The sequence below is a fragment of the Pipistrellus hanaki genome, assembly GCF_964339955.1.
Source record: "Pipistrellus hanaki genome assembly, chromosome: 2".
In the NCBI taxonomy this organism is placed as follows: Eukaryota; Metazoa; Chordata; class Mammalia; order Chiroptera; family Vespertilionidae; genus Pipistrellus; species Pipistrellus hanaki.
In genome coordinates this window covers 6,009,439-6,031,942 of record NC_140504.1, presented here as the reverse complement: position 1 = coordinate 6,031,942, position 22,504 = coordinate 6,009,439, and the positions used below count along the sequence as shown (strand labels likewise).

At 51.1% G+C, this 22,504-nt stretch overlaps 1 protein-coding gene across 2 annotated transcripts in view; it reads right to left on the bottom strand.

Annotated features, from left to right (window-relative positions):
• Positions 1 to 22,504, bottom strand: part of PDE9A (phosphodiesterase 9A) — an 87,254-nt gene that overhangs the window by 47,824 nt on the left and 16,926 nt on the right. For both annotated transcript variants that reach the window (XM_084873643.1, XM_084873642.1), the window contains exons 2-4: positions 8,901 to 8,971; positions 7,423 to 7,500; positions 3,669 to 3,712 (exon numbers count right to left, since the gene is read on the bottom strand). In XM_084873643.1, the coding sequence (XP_084729769.1) occupies positions 3,669 to 3,712; positions 7,423 to 7,500; positions 8,901 to 8,935 (157 nt within the window). In that variant the 5' untranslated portion in view covers positions 8,936 to 8,971. The remainder of the gene's footprint in view (positions 1 to 3,668; positions 3,713 to 7,422; positions 7,501 to 8,900; positions 8,972 to 22,504) is intronic.

The following is a 22,504-nucleotide window of genomic DNA, read 5'->3' as shown; positions in this document are numbered from 1 at the left end:
TTAAAAGTAATAAGATGGAAACGAATAGAACCATGAGCACTACGCATAAGAGAGCTGCAGTGGCTACATTAATAGGAGATAAAGAAGACTTTAAAACAAAAAATAGTACCAAGGATAAAGGGACAATTTCATGGATAAAGAAGCAGATACATCAAGAAGACACAACAATCCTAAACAAGTATGTACCGAATAACAGAAATTGAAACGGTATGAAGCCAAAACTAAGATAACTGAGAGAAAAAAAAGAAATGTATGCACAATATAGTGGATATTTCAATCTCACCTTCCATTAATCAGTAGAACAAGTAGACAAAAAAAAAAAAAATAGTAAAGGTATAGGAAGCTTGAAATACACTATCAACTAACTTGACCTAATTGACATTTCTGGATTATTCCACCCAAGAACAGCAGAACATACATTCTTTCCAGAAGTACCTGAAACAGTCACCAAGATACACCATTTATCTCAATAAATTAAAAAAAGGCTAAAGTTACACAAAGTTTACTTTTGATCAGAAGAGAATTAATAGAAATCAACAACATAAAGATAATTGGAAAATATCCAAGTATTTGAAAATTACATAATATACTTCTAAATAACAAATGGACCAGAGAAGGAACTACAAGGTAAATTAGAAAATATTTTGAGCTGAATAAAATTGAAAACACAACAAGCCAAAATGTATGAGATACAGCTAAAGTATGTGTAGAGGGAAATCCCTAACTTTTAATCATTATAAAAAAGGAGAAAGATTTAAAATCAATGACCTAAGCTTCCACCTTTATTAGATAGAAAAAGAAGAACAAATTAGACCAGGAGCAAAAGAGGAGAAATCAATGAAATGGGAGACAAATAGAGGGAGCCAATAAAACCCAAAGCTGGGTCTTTAAAAATAAAATCAATAAAATCTAGTATAAATCTTTAGTTAGACTAATTAACTCAAAAAGGGAAATGATATAAATTACTAATATCTTGAATGAAACTGAGGATTTCACTATCATCCTATGGACATGAAAGATCACTAGGACATATTTCAAACTACACCATGCCAATACATTCTTAGATGAAATGGACACCATCTCTATAATGAATTTCCAGATAAGTACAAACCCTGCATATACTAATCTATTTAAGAAACCGAACTCATAATTTAACACCTTCCCACAAAGAAACTCCAAGCACAGAAGGATTCACTGAGGATTCTATCAAGCACTTAAGATAGAAACAAGGGCCCTAACCGGTTTGGCTCAGTGGATAGAACATCGGCCTGTGGACTGAAAGGTCCCAGGTTCGATTCCGGTCAAGGGCATGTACCATGGTTGCGGGCACATCCCCAATAGGAGGTGTGTAGGAGGCAGCTGATGGATGTTTCTCTCTCATCCATGTTTCTAACTCTCTATTCCTCTCTGTAAAAAAAAAAGCAATAAAATGTATTTTAAAAAAAGATAGAAACAAGGCCAACTCCATACAAACCCTCTCAGAAAAATCACCCAGAGGCCCTGGCACCCTTCCTAACTCGTTCTATGAGGTCAGATGAATATATAATGAGAAAGCTAGGACCAACAGCCCTCAACCACTTCACAAAACATTTGCAAATTGAATGCAGGAAATATACCATGGCCAAACAGAGTTGGTACTAGGGATGCAAGATTAGTTTAACTATTTAGAACCAATCAGTAAAAGTCACCATTAACAGGAAGGAGAAATAAAACACGAACCTCTCAATAGAGGCAGAAAAAGCATCCGACAAAATTCAACACCAATTTATAATGAAAACTCTGAACAAATTGGGAATAGAAAAAAATAACAACCCCCTGGTAAAGGACAGCTAAAGGAAATTATAGCTAATGTCGTAATTGATGGTGGAAGACTCCATATGATTGGTAACAAAGCAAGAATCTACACTCTCACTTATTGTCCTCGGTCTCCTAGCTAGTGCAATATGGCAAGAAAAAGAAGTAAAAGGCATCTAGATTTAAAAGCAAGAAGCAATTCTCTATATGCTTCTTGGAAAATCTACAAAAAGGTATTGAACTTAATCAGTGATAGTTTAGAGAGGTCAATAAACAATAGCAATTATATTTCTATAAAATAAAAACAATTAGAAATGAAAAAATTGTAACAAATCTATTGACAAGAGCATGAAAATAGAAAATACTTAGTAATAAATATATCAAAATGTATTTAAGAACTTTACCCTGACAACTATAGTAACACATTATAGAGAAACATTAAAAGAAACCTAGTAAATGAGAGATATACCATATGCATGAATCAGAAGGCTGAACATTAAGACAGTAATTCTTTCTAAAATTGTCTATATATTTAATACAATTTCCATCAAAATCCCAGTAGACTTTTATTTTTGTACCAAATGACAGACTGATTCTAAAACTTATTTGAAAATAAAAGGGACCTAGAATAAGCAAGATGTTTATGAAAAAGAAGAGAAACCCTTGGACTTGCATTTCTTGAATCCAAGACTTACTAAAATTCTACAGACCAAACCCTAACAGAGACATATACTTAACCATATGATCCAGAAATCTCATTCAATCCCATAGAAATGAAAATATAGCCCAGCTGGTGTGGCTCAGTAGTTGAGCATCGATCTACAAACCAAGAGGACACAGTTCAATTCCTGATTAGGGCACATGCCTGGCTTTCAGGCTTGATCCCTGTTGTGAGGGATCATCATTGATGTTTCTGCCTTTCTCACTTTCCCTTCCTCTCTGAAATCAATAATAAAATATTAAAAACCAAAGAAATGAAAATACACATCCCTACATATATGCTCATAGCGGCCCTATTCATAAAACTCAAAACTGGAGACAGCTCAGAGATCCTTCAGCAAGCGACCAGATAAACCAGCTGTGGTCCTTCCCACCACGGGACACGACTCACCTATAAAAAGGACTGACCTACTGACACACTCCACACACGGGCACATCTCAAAAACATTAGGTCGAGCCAAGAAGAGCACACCTATTACATAATTGCTTTTATCTGATCAAATCTCATCTTCGGTGTCAGAAAGCGGGTCGGTTGCTGACAGAGAGCAGGAGTAGAGGGAGGGGGATACTGGGAGGGGGCACCTGGGAACTTCTCCAGGTGATGTAAATGTCCCGTGTCTTGGTTGTGGGGCAGTTACAGGGCATATACATTTTCCAAAGCTCATCAACACATACACTCCAATAGGACCATTTTATCACGCAGAAGGCATACAGAAGTAAGAGTGTACAGTTCCGGGAGGAAGTGGGGTTTTAGTGAGACAGCGCCCCCGGCAGAGACATCCTGAGGGCTGCAGGTTGCACACGGCCCACCTCTGTGGCTCAGAGTGTAAATGGGCAGGGCAGGCACTGACCTCAGGAGGACGAGAGGGGACTGCCGCCCAATGTCGCCGCCCAGTGTCTGCTCAGTCCCTGGGGAGGGGATGGCGGGGTGTGTGTGTGTGTGTGTGTGTGTGTGTGTGTGTGTGTGTGGTGTGTGTTCCTGAGGAATTGCCATGGGCAGAGTAGAAGCCTGTCTCTGCAGTGATAAACGGCTTTCGATCCTGGCATCCTCTGGGGCTTTAGATGCTAATGCATAACTAATACCAACTCATCACAGGGTAGCCTGGAGCTTTCTTCTTTTCCTTTTAATTTTTAAAGTGATAGCAGGGCCTTACCGGAGAGTTGCTTGAGGGCCACGGGTCGCACTTTGTAGGGAGTGCTGCAAGAGAGAAGACAGGCCACCGTGAGATGCTGTCAGAGACGGCGGCACACCTCGCCCAGAGATAAGCGCTCAGGTGAACTAGAATTCGCTGGATTCGTTTTCTTTTCTTTCTTCTTCTTTTTTTTTTTTTTTTTTTTTTTTTTTTAAATTAGTTCTTGCCTAGCCTGGGTGGTTCAGTGGTTGAGTGTTAACCTATGAACCAGGAGGTCACAGTTCAATTCTGGTCAGGGCACATGCCCCAATTGTGGGGTGTGAAAGAGACAGCCAATCAATGATTCTCATTCTTGATGTTTTAAAAAATATATATATATTTTATTGATTTTTTTTACAGAGAGGAAGAGAAAGGAATAGAGAGCTAGAAACATCGATGAGAGAATCATCGATCAGCTGCCTCCTGCACACCCCCACTGGGGATGTGCCCGCAACCAAGGTACATGCCCTTGACCGGAATCAAACCCGGAATCTCTCAGTCCACAGACCGACGCTCTACCATTGAGCCAAACCGGTTTCGGCTCATTCTTGATGTTTTTATCTCTCCTCTCCTTTCCTCTTTGAAATCAATAAAAATATATTTTAAAAAAGCAAGAAAGTACCTGTCTTACCACTGTTTGAATGGCTGGCACTAGGGATACTGTGACCAGGCCGGCTCTAACAGGTGAGGCGGGGATGGAGAGAGAGCCAGCCGTGTGTCCCCGCATCAGAGGCGTGAAGACAGACACCCCATGGACCGGACGTGGGATGGGCGTATGAAGAGACCCCCCCATCACCACAGGATCCTGAATGGAGCCCAACTCTCCCTGAAAGGCCCACCTCGGCTGCGCATGCGCACAGGTAAACCTCTCATGGGCGAACTGGGGGATGGGGAACCCCAAACTGGGAACGGAAGCAACAGTGGGCGTGGGGCTGGAGTAGGAGCGAGGGGGCTCCTGGGAGGGGGCACAGGAACCCTCCCGGCTCAGAGCCAGGTGCCCGGGTTGAGTGTCCGGCCCCTCCAGGCCCGCCTTGGCTCCTTGGTCCTCGCTCCGGACTCTGAGCAGCTGGGTGCTCTCAGACCCAGGCATGCTGCCGCCGGGACCCACCAGCTCCCGGCTCGGTCAAGGTCGAGGGCCTCGTCCTTCTCTCCCTCAACAACAAACCGGTGCAAACTACTCTTGGGATAAACTGCCTTGAGCTTTGATTGCATTTGTCTGTTTTTGAAAACATTAGTGCCTGGGTGCCCTCCTTGGTGGGAGGAGCCTGGCCGGGACCCAGGAGGCCTGTCTGCTAGGCCGAGGGACGCCGTATGCCACCTCAGGGCACACAGCCCCTGCACCCACCAGAACACTACACCTGTGGTCACAGGAAGCCGGAGGAGCATGGTGCGATGCCACCCGGGCTGTGTCGCTCTGGCCCTCCTCTCGCCACGTGCCCGGCCACATGCCCCATTTTTTCTTACGCTGTTTGAGCGTCTGTTTCTCTCTCCCGATGAGGATTTGGCCGCTGCTGTGGCAGAAACAGGGGGGTGGCATGGTCAAGAGGCAGCAGCTTTGTCAGCGGGACACGTGGGAGCCAGAATGGCCCCCGGTCCAGGGAGAGGCGTGGGACCCAGGTCCCTCCGAGCATTATCTGAACGAGGCTGGGACGTGTCTGTTCTACTTATTGGTCATTATGGATCAGGGCGGCTGGGTGATCAGTCTCCATTGTAACCAGCTCCCAGAGAGTGGGAACACCCAGCCCATGGTGAGATGAGAGTCTCCCCCTGTGTCATTCTGCCGCGGGTTATTTAAAATGGGGTCCGGACACTCTCTGATGCGGGGAAGGGAGGGAAGCTCAGTGGGTTGTGGCCATGGGGAAGAGCAGGAACTCAGCACAGAAGAGGGGATGCTTTTGTGTGGGGCCCTCCTGTGCATGGGGGACATGGAGCTGCCCCCTGGCCTCTCCCCCCATGGGGCAGCCATAATATCTCCAGACTTCACCAGGTGCCCTCTGTGGTGAAGTGCTGCCACAGAATCAAGCACCAAACCAGACATAACGAGGGACAAAGTCTGAATAGCCCAGTGGTCGGCAAACTCATTAGTCAACGGAGCCAAATACCAACAGGACAACGACTGAAATTTCTTTTGAGAGCCACATTTTTAAGACTTAAACTTCTTCTAACGCCACTTCTTTAAAATAGACTCGCCCAGGCCGTGGTATTTTGTGGAAGAGCCACACTCAAGGGGCCAAAGAGCCGCATGTGGCTCTTGAGCTGCAGTTTGCTGACCAATGGAATAGACAAACCGTTTCAACTGAATTCGAACAAAAAATGTGGTTTCACACCACCAGAGACCAGCTTGCCCTGACAAGGCACTGGCCTGAGTGACGTGGTCACTTAGCTTGTGGACAAGTCAGGGTGACAGGTCACGTGTGGCTTTCCTCCTGCAGCGAGCGCTGGGCAGGCCGCGGCTGGCTGAGAGCTACAGGAATTTCGTTGACGTCTTTAGGGAGCCAATTAGCACTGTGCCTTCCGGGGAGCCCAGGGCACAGAAACGGGGGCGGAAGCTCCTGGTGAGTGAAACTCAGGGAGGCTGATGGGTGCGGGGGGCCGGGGAGGCCTGGCTGGGGCGTCCAGGTGCTCAGGGAAGGCCAGCACTGGCCACGGTCCCCCAAACTCTGTACCTCCCCCAGGGCTTGTTATCTGACCTGCTCTGTGCACCGACGCCTTGGCTGTCCGAGGCGGGCTGTGCCCTTGCCTGGGGCTGGGGGCCCTGCACCCAGCCTAGTGCGGATGCGGGCAGGCCGGCAGGCCGGCTTCTGGGGCAGGAAGAAGAGCAGGTGCCCATCCCGGGGGCTCAGGTGTGCACATACTGGGGTGGGTGGGGTAAGCCTGCAGGGGTGATCCCAGTCGCCTGTCACTAGGCAGCCGTGAGCCCTCCAGTTGCTGGGTAGGTGAGGGTCTGCCTGATGCAGGTTCTCCTGGAGGCTCAGACCAGATTCACACGTGTCCCTTGGAGGGGTGTTCAGTGAGGACCAGGAGACACAGACTGGGGTCCCCAGGGGCACCCCCAAACCTGATCGCACTCCTGCTCCCCACAGAGATGCAGTTTACATTGCCTCGCCCAGCCCCCAGGATGAAGTGGGAGACCACGGAGGGCTCCGCAGAGCACTGGGCACCGGGGCTGATCAAAGGTGGAGGGGCCCTGCTCAGAGTCCCCGTCCTTCCTTCCTCCTGCCACACACGGTGTACTCATATTGGAAAACGTGTTCCCTGCTGAGCCCTCTCCTGCCCCTCCCCTCCACATCCCTTCCCTGGCTCCCTCCCCTCCCCTGTGCAGAGAGGAGTCCTCGGGGCTTCATCAGTGCCGGGATTCGTCCCGGTGGAAAATGCCAACTGTGCCCGGGGGCTCTGGTCAGGGACTGTCCTGCTCCCCTTCTGGAGGTGGACAGGGAGGCGTAGCCCCACTCCTCGACACTCAGCCCCCCTGCCTCAGTTTGCCCATCTGCGAAATGGTAGTAACACCAGTCCGAGCTCACAGGGCTCCCGGCCCGCTTACAACTGTCACCATCTGGGTAAGGAACCAGCTGAACGAAGCCTCCTTCACCGGCCCTCCCACCCCCACCCTCCCATCCCGGGCGTAAATTCAGATTTCTACAGCATTCCATTACAAAACCACCACAGAGGTCCCTGTGTGCGGAGAAGGTCAGAGACACCAGGAGGGCAGGACCGGACTAGGCCGCCGGCTGCTTACCTTTCGGAGTTTGCGGGCATGGTGGGGTCGATGGAGACCATGGCGTCATCCGTGGTCAGCAGGGAGATGGTCGTGTTTCTGGAAGACAGGCCAAGCCGGCGCCTTCACATGCCAGCCTCGCCGGGGCGCACCCTGGGGTGGCCCCCACGCACGCGAGAGGAGCCCGCCATCCCCAGCGCTCGGGACTTGTGCTTCGGGGCTGGCGCCCGATGGCAGGCAAAGTGGAACGGCCGAGCCACCCTAAGTGCTCGGTGGACTTCGAAGTCGTTTACAATGGGAACTGGAGAAAGTCTCCTTTATTGAGTTGGAAGATTAAATACAACTGAGGTGAAATGTAAATAAACACTAAATCGTTGGCCTTCCTCCTTCATTCCCCTGGGAGTCCACCTAACGGGCACGGATCTCTCCGACAAAGCCGTTTTCAGTGAGAACGTGGGGTTTCCCTCCACCCTCTCCTCCGGTCCCGCCTGGACCACGTCAGGCGAGCTGTATTCTTAAAATCTGTGCAGTGGGGCGACACGCAAATCTCAGGGCTGATCTAAGGAATAACACATTTATTTCTTAGCATAGGGCTTAACAAAAGATGCCCTAGCCCAGTGGTCGGCAAACTCATTAGTCCACAGAGCCCAATATCAACAGCCCAACGATTGAAATTTCTTCTGAGAGCCACATTTTTTAAAACTTAAACTTCTTCTAACGCCACTTCTTCAACATAGACTCGCCCAGGCCGTGGTATTTTGTGGAAGAGCCACACTCAAGGGGCCAAAGAGCTGCATGTGGCTCGCGAGCCGCAGTGTGCCGACCACTGCTCCAGCTGGTGGGCTATGTTTGCGGCTACAAACTGCCTGCTGTTTGCTGGAATCCAGCTCCCAGTCCCTGTCTCACCGCCTGTGAAACTCCCGTGGCCCTTCTCGCTCACCTTCCTGGACCCGGACTTTAAAGGCAACCGTTGTGCCAAAGCGACTCCTGACCACTCTAACCGAAAAGTTATGACAGCAACTCCCCTGGCTCTAGGACTCTGTTCATTTGGGGAATTCTGATGATTCTATAAGGCAGGCAACTGGCCTTTTGAACTCATCTCTGAAGTCAGTCTTTTCCCAAATACTGACCTGTGACGGTCGGCCTGGGATAGAGGAGGCGCCTGCTACACTGTTTGAGGATTGGGGGGGAGAGGGTGGGGGGAGGAGGCAAAGCCAGACACAGCCGCCCTCTGTCATCCTTTCTCCAAAAGCAGATGAATAAACGAAGGAAAAAGGAAACTCCTGATGCTACTTTCTGCTTGATTCCGCCCAACCCTTTCCTCCGGGCGGACACGGGAGCCTGTGGCACCAGCGGGCAGGCTGTGGCCGAAACCGCCAGGGTTTCATCCCTCTGCTCCTCCCATCCCTCCCCCGGGGCGAGGCCCCCTCTTTTCTGGTCAAGGTGAACTGGAGATGCCCTCCGCCCTCCGGCAGGACCGCGGCCGGCGGGACACTCACCGTGGCAGGCCGGTGGCGATGCAGAAGAGGTCCATGATGTCGCTGGAGTTGCAGTACTTGCTGAAGACCACCTGCGGACAGAGCGACGGCGTGAGACAGAGCGACAGGAGTGAGCAGCGGGGGAGCGGCTGCGGTGTCCTTGGGCTTCCTCTCCGGCCCCAGCCCGCAGGCTGCTTTAAAAAAGAGAAAGCCGTGGCCTTGGGCTCTGGAATGTTACACACAATACACGTCACTCGGCGCACGCAGAGAGGTGGTGACTAATTTCATTGCTTTGCCGTCGAACAGAGATGTAGAAACCGAGGCGAAGCCCCCCCCAAACACCCCCGCAGGCGACAGGCCGCCCCGTGCCCGCCCTCCGGGGGGCCTGACTCACCGCAGACAGCCTTGGCTCTAAGATAAGGTGACCAGACGTCCGGCTTTTGGTGGGACAGTTCCGATTTTTAACAATTTGTCCCTCGTCCCGCGGCATTTTAAAACAGTCCCGATTTTTGGAAAGAATGCACGACGAGCTAGGGAACGGTGGGAGAACGGGAACGGGGAATATTCCGTTTTCGGCGGCCGTGCGGCTATTTAGCCCGGATATGAGTTTCATATCATTTTTGTTAATTTTATAATGTTAAACTTTAATCATAACAAGTAATTGTTGAGAACTGATTATCGAGAACCGCTTATCAAAGTTCGCAACGACGAAAACGTTTTGTAACTGTCTCTCAGACGATACACATCGTACTGCATGCAAGTAAGCTAGTTATACAAGTGATGTCATTACAAATCAGCTATTCAGATAATTTAGGTAAGTAATTTATTTATTTATTTCATAATACATACATTTTCTTGAATTTAGCAGACAGTACTCGTATTATTTATATTTTATAGTGGCGGCAAAAAGTCTGGCGCTGGCCTTGAAAGTGACACTTACAACTTACAATGAAGTGTTGAGACTTTGAAAGCCATTTTATGTGTGAAATATAATTTAACAAATTCCTGTGAAAAATTTCATGACCTTTTAAACAACGACAGCAATCTACTAAAAAAAATTCACTCAAATGAGAAATATGCCAAAGAATAAAATAATACTATACATAATTTTTTAAATTTATTATATTTGTAAATTGTAGTTAGGTTGAAATTTTAAAAAATATATTACACTACTATTTTTGCGTTCTATGAAAATTTTTGGTACTCCATATAGACCAAATTTTTAATCAAGAACAACCCCCTCCCGTCAATGGTGTCCCACTTTACCAATGTTAAAATCTGGTCACCTTACTCTATGATGTCTCATTGCAGGAGTCCCCAGTGACCTCATGAGGGCCATTATGTAAAATAAAATAAAATAAAATAAAATAAAATAAAATAAAATAAAGGTCTTTAGCTTACAAAATATTGTCTGTTAGGACTAAGGGCTGCTGTGGCATGACTACGTCAGAGGAGTCGCAGTGAGAAGGGAGGTGCTGTGAACCAGGTCTCCAGAGCACACCCCCTGGTGCCTGCCCACCCGGGCAGGGGAGACGGAGGTGGCATCAGCACCTTTCGTCCAAGGGGTCCCAGGTCCCTCCCTGGGCGACGTCAAGTTCACTGAGGGAGCTGTCTTCCAGGCCTGAGCGCGTGGGCACAGTCCCTGCCCCCCGCCGAAGCTCCACTTCCATCACTGGTGTCTCCTGACCCAGGCCCTGCTTGCTCACAGCGCGAGCTGGGCTGGGAGGGAAGCAGGCTGGGTGGGTGGTGACTTATCAGGGCCCAGGCCACCATGTTCAGCGGAGACCAGTCTGCATCGTCCTTTGGTAGGAACAGTTAGACATAAAGAGCAGGTGTTTCCCCCCAGACGGAGCCCTTCTGTGAGTCACACCAGGCCCTGTGTGCTGTGGGCCGGTTGGGATTTCGGTTCAAAAACAGACAACCCGATGAGACGGCTCACCGAGACCGGGCGGGAGCAGAAAGACGGACATGGTGCGGTGCTGTCGGCTGCGCTGTAGATGTTTTGACGTTTCATTTTCTGGATGGCGAGGGAAGCTCTTTCTCTCCTGAAGCTGCACGAACAATGAACCACCTAACAGCTTCTCTGGTAAAGCGAAACGGACCATTTCTAAATGCCATCTGGGTTCCACTGTCTGCCCTCCCGGAATTCAGAAACTTGGATGAGCTTTTGCTCTTCACGGCAATGCTGTTCTCTGCAAAGTCTCCAGGTGACCCGCTCTCCTTTCATGGGATGTGCGTGGGGGAATCGCTCATGTATATACTCAGGGTTGACTGGGCCCTTGTAAGGAGCCGAGTGTGACTGTGAGGAATGGGTGCTTATGGAGCCCTCCTTGGGCTGACCTGGCCCCTGGCCTTGGGCTCCTGCCTTCCAGGAGGGAAGAGAGGCCTCACCTCCTGGCAGAACAGGGGTCTTGAGAGATTCTGGGGAGCTTGACAAGCAAAGAGTTCCCCATTTTTTTAAAATATATTTTTATTGATTTTTTTACAGAGAGGAAGGGAGAGAGACAGAGAGCTAGAAACGTCGATGAGAGAGAAACACCTACCAGCTGCCTCTTGCACACCCTCACTGGGGATGTGCCTGCAACCAACGTACATGCCCCTGACCGGAACCGAACCTGGGACCTTTCAGTGCGCAGGCCGACGCTCTACCACTGAGCCAAACCGGTTTCGGCGAGTTCCCCCCATTTGTAAGAGAGTTTTGTGCGCTGGCCTCCCTAGCCTTGGGACAGCACATAAGGGAAGCGTTGACAAGCCCAATTATGAAGTCTTTCAGCAAAGCAAACACAGGAAGACCCATCTGGCAGGCCGGCCCTCCTGCCCGGTACCAAATAGCCAAAGCCAGTGAGCCAGCCTTATTCTGCAATCCAGAATAATCCCTCCTTCAGGCCGCTTCTGCCAACCGGCTGGGAAATCTGCAGTCGGAAGACGAGTCCAGGGGCTGTCTCCAGCAGCAAACCACGCTGTGTCCATTAACAACTACATTTTAATATTCTGCATATGAACACGTGGGTCTCTGGCCCTGACTGGTTGCTCAGTGGTTAGAAACTCGGCCTTCAGACCATACCTCACTTGCCGGTTTAACCCCTGGTCCCAGTTGGGGTGCATGTGGGAGGAAACCAGTCCATGTTTCTCTCTCTCTCTCTCTCTCTCTCTCTCTCCCTTCCTCCTACTCTTTCTCTGAAGATCAATGGAAAAAATAATCCTCGGGTGAGGATTAAAAAAATAAAAATAAACGCATGGTTCTTTGATTTCTCTCTTTGAACATCTTACCAGTTCCCTTGTTCCAACTAATGCAGTGGTTGGCAAACTCATTAGTCCACAGAGCCAAATATCAACAGTACAGCGATTGAAATTTCTTTTGAGAGCCAATTTTTAAAGACCTAAACTTCTTCTAATGCCACTTCTTCAACATAGACTCACCCAGGCCGTGGTATTTTGTGGAAGAGCCACACTCAAGGGGCCAAAGAGCTGCATGTGACTGGCGAGCTGCAGTTTGCCGACCACAGAACTAATGCATTAGGTAAAAATCTTTGGTGCATCTTCTATGACAGTGTTTCCCAAACTTCTCTCATGATGAGAATCACCTGGTGGAGTTGTTAAAACACAGATTCCTGAATCCCAACTAAGAAGTGCTAAACTAGAATTTTTGAGAACATATAGGTAAAATTGCATACCTAACTTAGTGCTCTGTATATAAAATCTGTGTTAGAGCACTAGTTAAGTACACAATTTTACCTATATGTTCCCAAAAATTCTAGTTTAGCACTTCTTAGTTGGGATTCAGGAATCTGTGTTTTAACAACTCCACCAGGTGATTCTCATGAGAGAAGGTTGGGAAACACTGTTTTATGACGTCAGTGTGAGAGTTGTGCCCTCGCCTTACTTGTTCAGTGAGTTAACGAGCCCTCCGCAGGGCCAGGGCAGGAGAGGCAGGTGCGCCCTGTGGCTGACGCGCTGGGAAAGCAGCGTCTCAGTGTCTCTCCGGGCGTCAGAGAGGCTCCGGCCCAGACCGGTGTTACTGTGGGAAACCAGTCCCAGGCACACGTGCTTGGGCGGCCTGGGAAGACACCTCCTTCTCCCCCACCACCCCAGGCCCGGGGGCAGCCTTGTCAGGAGGGCACAAGGCTTTTCACACGTTGAATCATCTTGCAAATCCTTCATCCTTATTCCAGAAAGAAAGAGCACCAACGAAAAGGGTTTTTTTTAAAATAAAATGAAATTTAAAAAATGGAATACGGAGGCAGTAAGATGGACGGAAAAAAATGAAGATTTTTGTACAGCTGTCCGACTGGAGGCCCATCGGGCCTAACGTTCATGAATGAGCGCGGCAGGTCACCCCACACTCTTCTGTGGTTGGATGGCAGCCGTGATATTAAAGTAAGACCGAGAAGTCAATGAGTGACGTGGGAACAGCGAGGAGTGGGGTCCAGGCTTTAGTGAGGCCAACAGGGGCTTTGAGGCGTTCACCCCCTGATTGGGGCACCCCAGCTGTGCCAGACCTTCTCCGGGAGGTTCCTCCGCCACTGAGAGGGGCCGGGCACGGGGCCTCTCACCCTTGGCCTGTGGGGAGGAGCCAGGGCTCCTTCTGGTCACCTCCCGGTTTGGGCTGGACCTCCTGCCTGGACTTCTCCCGACTTGCCACGTGGTTTTGGTGAATGTGAAAGGTGTTGTAATAAAGCCCCATTTTCCAGTTTGGAGGGAGCAGGCCAGCGAGATCCCTCGGGTGACCAGTCCTTCAGTTCAGGAGCGGATTCCACCGCAGGGAAGCTGGCCAGGCTGGGGCGCACACAGGCATGGCCACGCCCAGACTCTCCTCCTCCCCCACCCCTCCCCGGCATCGTGCACCCCCACGGCCTCTCTGACTCCACACCAGCCCTCGTCTGTGCGTGCCTGACCGTGGACTGTGGCAGCCCGGCACCTGCTTTTATGCCCGCCCGGCCCTGACCACAGATGGCCACGGCTGCCGCACCATCTGCCGCCAGACGGGGAGGCTGCGCTTGTCTGTGTGCCCAGACCCAGGGCGGGGGCAGCCCGGCAGGTGCCGTGTTCCCTCCCTGTTGGGTACCAGGTCTGGGTTCTGGAGCGTGCCCTTCAGAACGTATGTTCCCTTACACGTGTGATTTAAATCCATGTATGAATCCACCCTGGTGGGAACGTTTTAAAAGAAGGCTTTGAGAGAAAACGCTGGTCTTAATGTCCACCATCTGCTCTCCTTTCTCTTCCTGCCTTTGTCTTTTGGGGGTGTTTTAGGAGCGATGGGCTTGCACAGCCCGGAGCTGGGCCTCTGTGGTCCCTGGCACCCAGGAGCCTGGCGGCTGGGGGGCGGGCAGCCTGAGGCGGTGCCTGCTATGGAGCTCCGGGCGGGAATGCACGGGAAAGCACGGGCTCCACATGTAAAACGACCTGCACTGTCTCTGCCTCACTCACCCTCATCATTCCGGATCCATTCAGCCCACACACTGTGGGCCGAGGAAGTTATTTCTTCTGAGCCAGGAGATGCGGGCAGGAGAGTAATGGCAGCAGCAGAGGGTGCTGAACAGGGAGGGGCAGCCGCGCCCTCCTCCCAGCGCGCCCCTAGCGCGTTCTTCCACATCTTCCCCACCCGATGGGGGGAGACCCGGGCTAGTCTCCCGTTCCTGTTTGGATAGAAACTCCCTGCAGCTGCTGAAAACGTCCTGGTCGGTTGTCCGTTACCGTTTGGATTGGCATGAGGTCGGCGACCACCAGGAATGGCGGGTTTCTCCCACGGACAATTGTGGGTCCCAGCCCGGGGCAAATAAGACAACCCTACAGCACTTTGGGTTTGGGGGAGCTTTGCAGGCTGGGGCAGACAGAGGCCGCCATGCCCACAGGAGGGAGGTTCAGTGTGTGGGGCCGGGCAGGGTGGGCGCCGGAGGAACCGGGGTCCCGGGATCTCCGCTGGGAAGCCGGACACGAGCTTTTCCACCCGGAGACGGCATCACCAAGAGGGTGAGGCGTTGGTGCCCTTTCAAAACCACAGAGAACACCCGTGTTACCTTCCAGAGCCGTGAAAGACGGTGTCGGGTAGGCCACGCTCTGGGGTTGGTGGCTGTAGAACATGCCCTCACGGTCACTGTCTCCTGGGTCTGCCATCACCAACTGTGAAGTCGCCGTAGCAACAATGTCCACAGCGCCCCTCTGAAGTTGGAGTAAGGACTCCAGAGCAAGGTTCCCCCTTGGAATTCTTCCACAGTCTCTCCCCCAAGGGGTTTTAAACAGCTACAGGTGGAGATGAGACGGGAGACCTGGACCCTGTGATGCTGGGTCCTAAAGGAGCAGGAAAGATGGGTGGGGGTGGGGCGGGGAGAAGGGGAGAAGGCCTTCCTATGGGTGCTTGAGCTCCCTTTCCCCTTCCTCCATCCATCAGAACTGGCGCCTCTGCCAGCCACGCTCCCTGCTGCCCCCACCCCCCTCAGTCTCTTCACCCCCACCCCCAGCACCTTAAATCTCAGCCTAACATTTCGTCACTGTTTTATTTACTCTCATAACTTGATAATGACGTCGGTTCATTATCAGTGTGACACAGAACTCTCCACCCAACCCAAATAAGAATACTGGCATCTAGGAATAGCCACACGGGCCTCCAAGAAATGGAGTTATTGAGTCACATGGGCCCTAGGGAAAAAGGGGTGCATCGCTAAAACCTGGAGGCAACCTGCACGTCCCTCCACGGGTGAACGCTCCTGTGTGGTCTGTGCACACCCTGCACGCTGCCCAGCAAGGAGAGCGAGCCGCTGACCCGCACGACCGCCCCCTGGGTCTCAGGAGGTCTAAGCCGAGTGAACAGAAGCCAATCCTGGAAGGTCACACGTTGTAGGAGTCCACGTACATGCACTCTGGAAACGACAACATTACAGAAATGGAGAAGAGTCGTGTCTGTGAGAACCCACACGTGGGACGGGCTGGCACAGAACTGAACACACACACACACACACACACACACACACACACACATACACAAGCCAAGGAGCACACTCACGGGAAAGTGAGGGTGACATGTGGGGTGTCTTGCTGTCAGAATCCGGCGGGGAGAGGGGGAACCTGAGGGAAGGGTGCACAGAGCTCTCCGCAGTCTTCCTTACGACGGCACGTAAACCTGCAATTAGCCCCGAGAGCCTGCGTGCACTGAGGAGACCGCAGGACGCTGGCTGGGCCGGCGAGGGGCCGCCCTCAGCGGAGCCTGCGTTCGCAGCCCCGGGGGAAAGTGGTTTGGCAACACGCTGTCCCTTTGACCCAGAATCCCATTTCTAGGAACTGCTCGTAAGGAAACAACAGCAGCAAAGTAATAAAAGAGTTCATAAAGTGTCAGGCACTGTTCTGGGTGCTTTTTATGAATCAGCGAATCTGCAGGGCGAGCCGGTCACCTCCCAGGTTCACACCCAAACCGCCGCCCTGCGATGCCGCTCAGCCGGCGACGAGGCGCGGGCTGCTCCTCTTGTCCGCTTTATTCTGTGTAATTAAGCTAAGCATCGCCTACCAGGGTTTCCCAAAGTGCGGTACGCGGACCCCCAGGGGTACGGGAAGAGTCGGGTGAGGGTACGCGTTGCACCGGAGTTTGGTGGGGATATGCACTGCACCGTGCTTAGCTGCGCCTAATTCTACGTTCTCATGTGTACGAGGGGTACTCAGGGTTACAAAAATTATAGAAGGGGTACACATGTGTCCAAAGTTTGGGAAACACTGGGATGAAATGAGTACATTTTAGTCAGTCTCCATCACAGCGCATTACACAGGCATTGGAATCATGTGTTTGAAGACGACCGCTGAATGCTGTATTGGAAATGCTGCTGATGGGATGCTGAGCGAAGATGATCAGGATAAAAAATTAGGTGAAAGAAAGACGCACACACGTGCACACACGTGCACACACGTGCGAACACTCACAGAAGAAACGCCAGTGGGAGAATTCCTGATATGGTAGTGGTCTCCTCTGTGCGGTGTGGGTGTGGGTATTTCATTTTCTTTTTATCCTGCTCTGCATTTTTCAAATGTTCTACAATGAATAGGCAGGGTTTTTTTGTTTTTGTTTGTTTGTTTTTGTTTTGTTAACCCTCACCCGAGGCTATTTTTCCACTGGATTTTAGGGAGAGGGAAAGACAGAGAGAAACATTGATGTGAGAGAAACACATTGATTGGTTTCTCTCACAGGGCCAGGGCCGGAGGAGATTGCAACCCAAGGTACGTGCCCTTAACTGGGATTGATCCTCTATCCACTGAGCCACACCGGCTGGGTCCATGCAGGGCTTTTGTAACCAGGAGAGGAGTTATCTTGTTCTAGCAGCGGAGCTTAGGAACAGATAACGAGCTTCCGAACGCTCCCCCCGGGTAGCTGCCGCGCTGCATTATATAAAGCTCTCCTGAGAGAAAACGGTCTTTGCCATTTTCCTTTGGACAGAACACTCCTTGGCGTTGAGCCAAGAGGCTGAGAAAATTAAACGACGGTGAACCAGGGGACAAAAGCCAGGATGTAAATGGCATTCAGCTGGGGGCTCGGGGAGGTGGGGTGTGAGAGGGAGGCCCCCAGAGGGAATGAGTGGGACGGGGCAGAGCCGGCGTGGATGGGGGCAGAGCACAGACTGAGAGCATAGACTGTGGGTGCCTCCGGCGATGGAACAGGGAGGAGGCTCCTGGCTCTGTGCTGGCCGCAGGTGGCAGGCTGAGCAATGGAACGAGAGCACGGGAACCTGAGGACACGCAGAGGGAGAAGGGGGTGGGGAGACACTGCCCCACCCCCACAGCCACTCTGGGTCCTCAGATCAGCAGCAGCCGGCCTCCCTCCGCATAGAGGTAAAGGGTCCAATTTAAGAATCTCTCAGCTGCAGGCCTTGTCCGCGGGGCCCTCAGATCCATGCGTTCTTAAGACCCCACTGGTGACCAGCAGGGGGTGCAGGCCCGGGGGGCTGTAGGGAGCCTGGGCAGGGTCCACGCAGGAGGTGGGCTGAGTCTGGCTCTGGTGGGGGAGCCACGCCCCAGACCTCCGCAGGGGGTGCTCTGGTTGACCGGTGCTGCCCCTGGGCACAGGGGGTGGGGGTCCTGGGGCCAGTGGGTTCAGACTTCCTTCCTTTAAGCAGGCCTACTCAAACTCCTTGAGACACTAATGACAAATGGAGCAGGCGCTCAGCTGTAACGGCCCAAGTATGAACGTATAGGAGGAGGGACACGGTATTTTGGGGTCAGGTCCCCCCAGGAGGCATGAGTGTGGTCCTGAGACCCGGCTGTCTCACAGACGCCTGCTGGCTGGCGAGCCGCACTGCCCGGGAACCCAGGTCTGGCCATGCCCATCTCAGGCAGGGTTTGGGGGGCCAGCAAAACCAACTGCTGCTGAGGCCAACGTGAGCCCACGGCTGCCACCATCCCGAACCCCCCATTCCCACACACGGACCCTTTGTGCTCCCATTAATCCTCTAGTGCAGTGTTTCCCAAACTTTGGACACATGTGAACCCCTTCTATAATTTTCGTAACGCTGAGGACCCCTCGTACTCATGAGAACGTAGAATTAGGCGCAGCTAAGCACGGTGCAGTGCATATCCCCACCAAACTCTTCCCGTACCCCTGGGGGTACGCCCACCACACTTTGGGAAACACTGCTCTAGTGGCTGCTCTAGATCTGACTTGGTAGACTCAATGGGTACTGAGCTGTCACTGTTCACATACGTTTCATATGTTAGAACCTCATGTAAAACTGTATGAGAAGCAAACAGTTCAGGTACTAAAACTGATCAAATCACTGGCCTGACTCTGGGCTTCAGGGCAGAGTGGGCCGGCCGTGAGGACGGTCAGCAGAGTGGCCTTGGTCAGTGGCTGCTCTTAGCTGGCTCTGTGATGGCCTGGGTTGGCCAGAGCGAGTGCTGTTCTCGCTGGTTCATGTCCCCAGGGTCACCCCGGCCAGAGGAATGGCACAGGCTTGGTGTCATCATCATCCCCTTCCAGAGGAGGACTCTGAGCCACGGAGAGAAGAAGCCGGCCTGGCCTCGTCCCTGCGGCCCAGGGTGCACACTCGGCCCACCGGCTCCACGCCCGGAGAGTGTGCTGTGCTGAAGGCAGAGCGTCAGCGCAGGTCTGCGTGGGGAGCAGAGGTGGTCGCTGGCCTCTCTGCCCCTGTCCCTGTCCCTTAATGGTGCGTGCATTCTGTTTGCCTTGTTCTCGAGTGATGGATATCTTCGTTACACACTTGGAGCCACTCTTGATTTAGAGCCCTCTCCCCAAGGAAAACAAACCCATTCAAATTCCTTTTGTCTATCGGACCGTGATCACTTTTTATAGCTTTTATAGACAACTAGTGGCCCATTGCAGGAAGATTCCTGCAATAGGGCTTCCTGCTGTGGCCGCTGCCCGCCTGCTTTCCTCCCTTCTCCCCATCCCGCCAGCTTTCCTCCCTTCTCTGCTTGGCTTCTTTCTATGCTGTCTTGATATGCAAATTAACCACCATCTTGGTTGGGTTAATTTGCATAACCACCCTGATTGGCTGGTGGGCGTAGCTTGTGTAGCGAAGTGATGGTTAATTTGCATATTACTCTATTATTAGGTTAGATTACGCTTTCATACAAGCTTCTGTGCGGCTTTGTCTGCCCTTGAAGCAAACCAGTGTGGCTCTGGGACCTCAGGCTCCAGCTCTAGGAGTTAGAACCCAGCTCTCGCAGCCCACGGAGCAGCCAGACTCCAACCCAGTGTGCATCCGCACCTTTTCTGCCTCTGAGGGAGCACACAGGGATGCTCCATCGCCTTTTCAGCACCTGAGAATTCCAAATGTTTTGTGTACAAAACAAACAAGCTAAACAGAGACCTAGACCAAGACCCCAGATTTTATTCCTCAATAAATAAACACATGCTCTCAGAAAAGAGGCTGCCTGGTCTGTCTCTCTGTGCATCTCTCCCTTCTTCCTTCTCTCCCTCCCTCCCTCCCTCCATCCATGCACACCTGCAATTAATCTCTAATTATGTTGCGAAATTGTTCATTTCATGATGCCCCTTATTTTCAGAACACTCGACAATCACATCGCCATCAGAAGGGATTGCAGTTAACCAGCAGGCAGGCAATTGCTGCTTTTTGTTTGCTAAAATAAAATCTCTATTAAGCCTTATTTCCCTCTCCAATTTAGAAGGTAGGCTTCTGGTCACTGCATTTGAAAAGAATATAAAATAGTCACAGAAACTAACACTTATTACCACGAGCAGACACATGATGTTCATTCTCTTAAAAAGGTATTCTGCACCATGGAAATGCTCACACGGGTACAAAGGCAGACAGTGTGGCTCAATGAAGGCTCCCCCGCCACGTCCCAGCTTCCACAGCTGTCACCACGAGACCCATCCTGCTTCGCCCGCACCCCAACGTCTCCCTGCTGGGGTTATTATAAAGCTCGTTCTGGACAGCATAGTCTATCATCGGTACACATTTCAGCGTGGATCTTTAAAGGAGAACATCTTTTTCCGTTTAAGACGGCCACGGTGAGATTATCACACGGAAAGAAAATGAACACTTTCCCTTATCTTCTCAGGTTGTCATATATATACACAGGGCGCCCCCCACGATGTGTGCACACCTTAACAGCCGAGAGCTCCATTTTGAAAATGAAATGTATTTTAATAAACACTGCCCTTATAATTATTCAAAGTGTGTGTATATATCCCCCCAAATAGAAATAGTCTTTAAGGCATGTTGTAAGGATCAGAAGTAATATGAGTTCTTCAATAAGCAAGTGGCAAGGAATGTAAAGGGTCCCACACATATGGATAGAAAGAGACTTAAGACAGCAAGCCAATGCAATGTGTGTTCAATAAGAGTGTGTGTGTGTGTGTGTGTGTGTGTGTGTGTGTCTCATATAGTTCCTTTTCTTGCCTTTGTTTGTTGAAGAACACACATTACCTTTGACATTCATGGTATGCATTAAAGCACATGTGTCAAACACAAGGCCCGCGGGCCAAATCCAGCCCGCCAGGCCTTGCAATGTGGCCCGCATCGTGCTGTCATCACTGCACTCCGCTGTCAGTTTATGACATTGTCAGTTTATGACTGTTCAGTAAACCATTCAGCCCGCGATTTAGGCTGGATTTTAGATTTTGGCCCCTTCTCTGATTGAGTTCGACACCCCTACATTAAAGGAAGGTATTATTCTTCCCATTCTGCAGATATGAAGGCTTAGCTGCGCCTAATTCTACGTTCTCATGAGTACGAGGGGTACTCAGCGTTACGAAAATTATGGAAGGGGTACACATATGTCAAAAGTTTGGGAAACACCGTGCTAGATGATGAAGGCCATGGGTGGGGGAAGGGCCGGGGTTACTGACAAAATCCGGATGCAGCACACACGCAGAACCTCCTGGAATTGTGGGAGCGTTAGTTTTGGGCAAATACAAAAAGAGGCTCCTAAACACCAACTTCACTGTCTCTGCAGAGCTCAGACGGTCGTGATGAGATGGAAAAGAATCCAATAAGCCGGCTGGACTGGATGGTGGAAAGGTCTGGAGCCGGGCCTCAAAGGCCAGACTCTGGCTCTTTCTCAAACAAACAGTGAGGCCCTAGACCAGTGGTTGGCAAACTCATTCGCCCACAGAGCCAAATATCAACAGGACAACGATTGAAATTTCTTTGGAGAGCCACATTTTTTAAACTTAAACTTCTTCTAATGCCACTTCTTCAAAATAGACTCACTCAGGCTGTGGTATTTTGTGGAAGAGCCACACTCAAGGGGCCAAAGAGCCGCATGTGGCTCTCGAGCCGCAGTTTGCCAACCACTGCCCTAGACGAATCTCTTCACCTCTCTGCATCTCAGATTTTCATCTTCAGAGCGGGGATAAGGCCAGTTCTGCTTGCTTCAAGATGCTGTGAGCGCCCACAGGGCAGTTTCTACCCTGAGCCCGAGATACCTGAATGACCTCGCATCCCATGGGTAGGCTCCTTTCTCCATGGAGAGGCCTGGCCACGTGGTGCTGAGGAGCCGGGAGCCAGCCTCCTGGCTCAACTTCAGTTCTGCCTCTCACAGACAACTTCATTCCATACGTCCCTCAATTGCAACACAGGGAAGATACTAGTGGCCCCTCTAAAATACGTACAAAGGTATCTGGTATGTCGCGAGCACCATACAGATGCCTGCTAGAAGGATACCATCCCCATTTTATAGATGTGCAAACTGAGGCCCAAGATCATACAACCAGCGCGTAGCACCGATGGATGCAAATCTCAGTTTGCTGATTTCAGGGTGGCTGGATAAGCAACCACAGTGGTGGTGGTGGGGTTGGGTTTGGAGGTTCATGCTCTGAAGCATTCCACGGCCCCCCAGGATTCATGTCTTTATCATGTACCTGCTCTGGGGTCTGGCGCCTAGGAGGGCCTTGATCAATGTCTGTCAGGTGAGAGGACAGGAGAGGCACTTTTGCTTCACGTGAGTTAATTGAACCACAATGTACAGCAACATCTGGTGGGGAGAAGAGAGCTAAGATCCCGCCTGGAACACGCAGCTGGCAGCCAGGGGAGGCAGTGATGTCAAAAACCCACAAGAGCCGAAGCCGGTTTGGCTCAGTAGATAGAGCGTCAGCCTGTGGACTGAAAGATCCCGGTCAAGGGCATGTACCCTGGTTGCGGGCACATCCCTAGTAGGGGGTG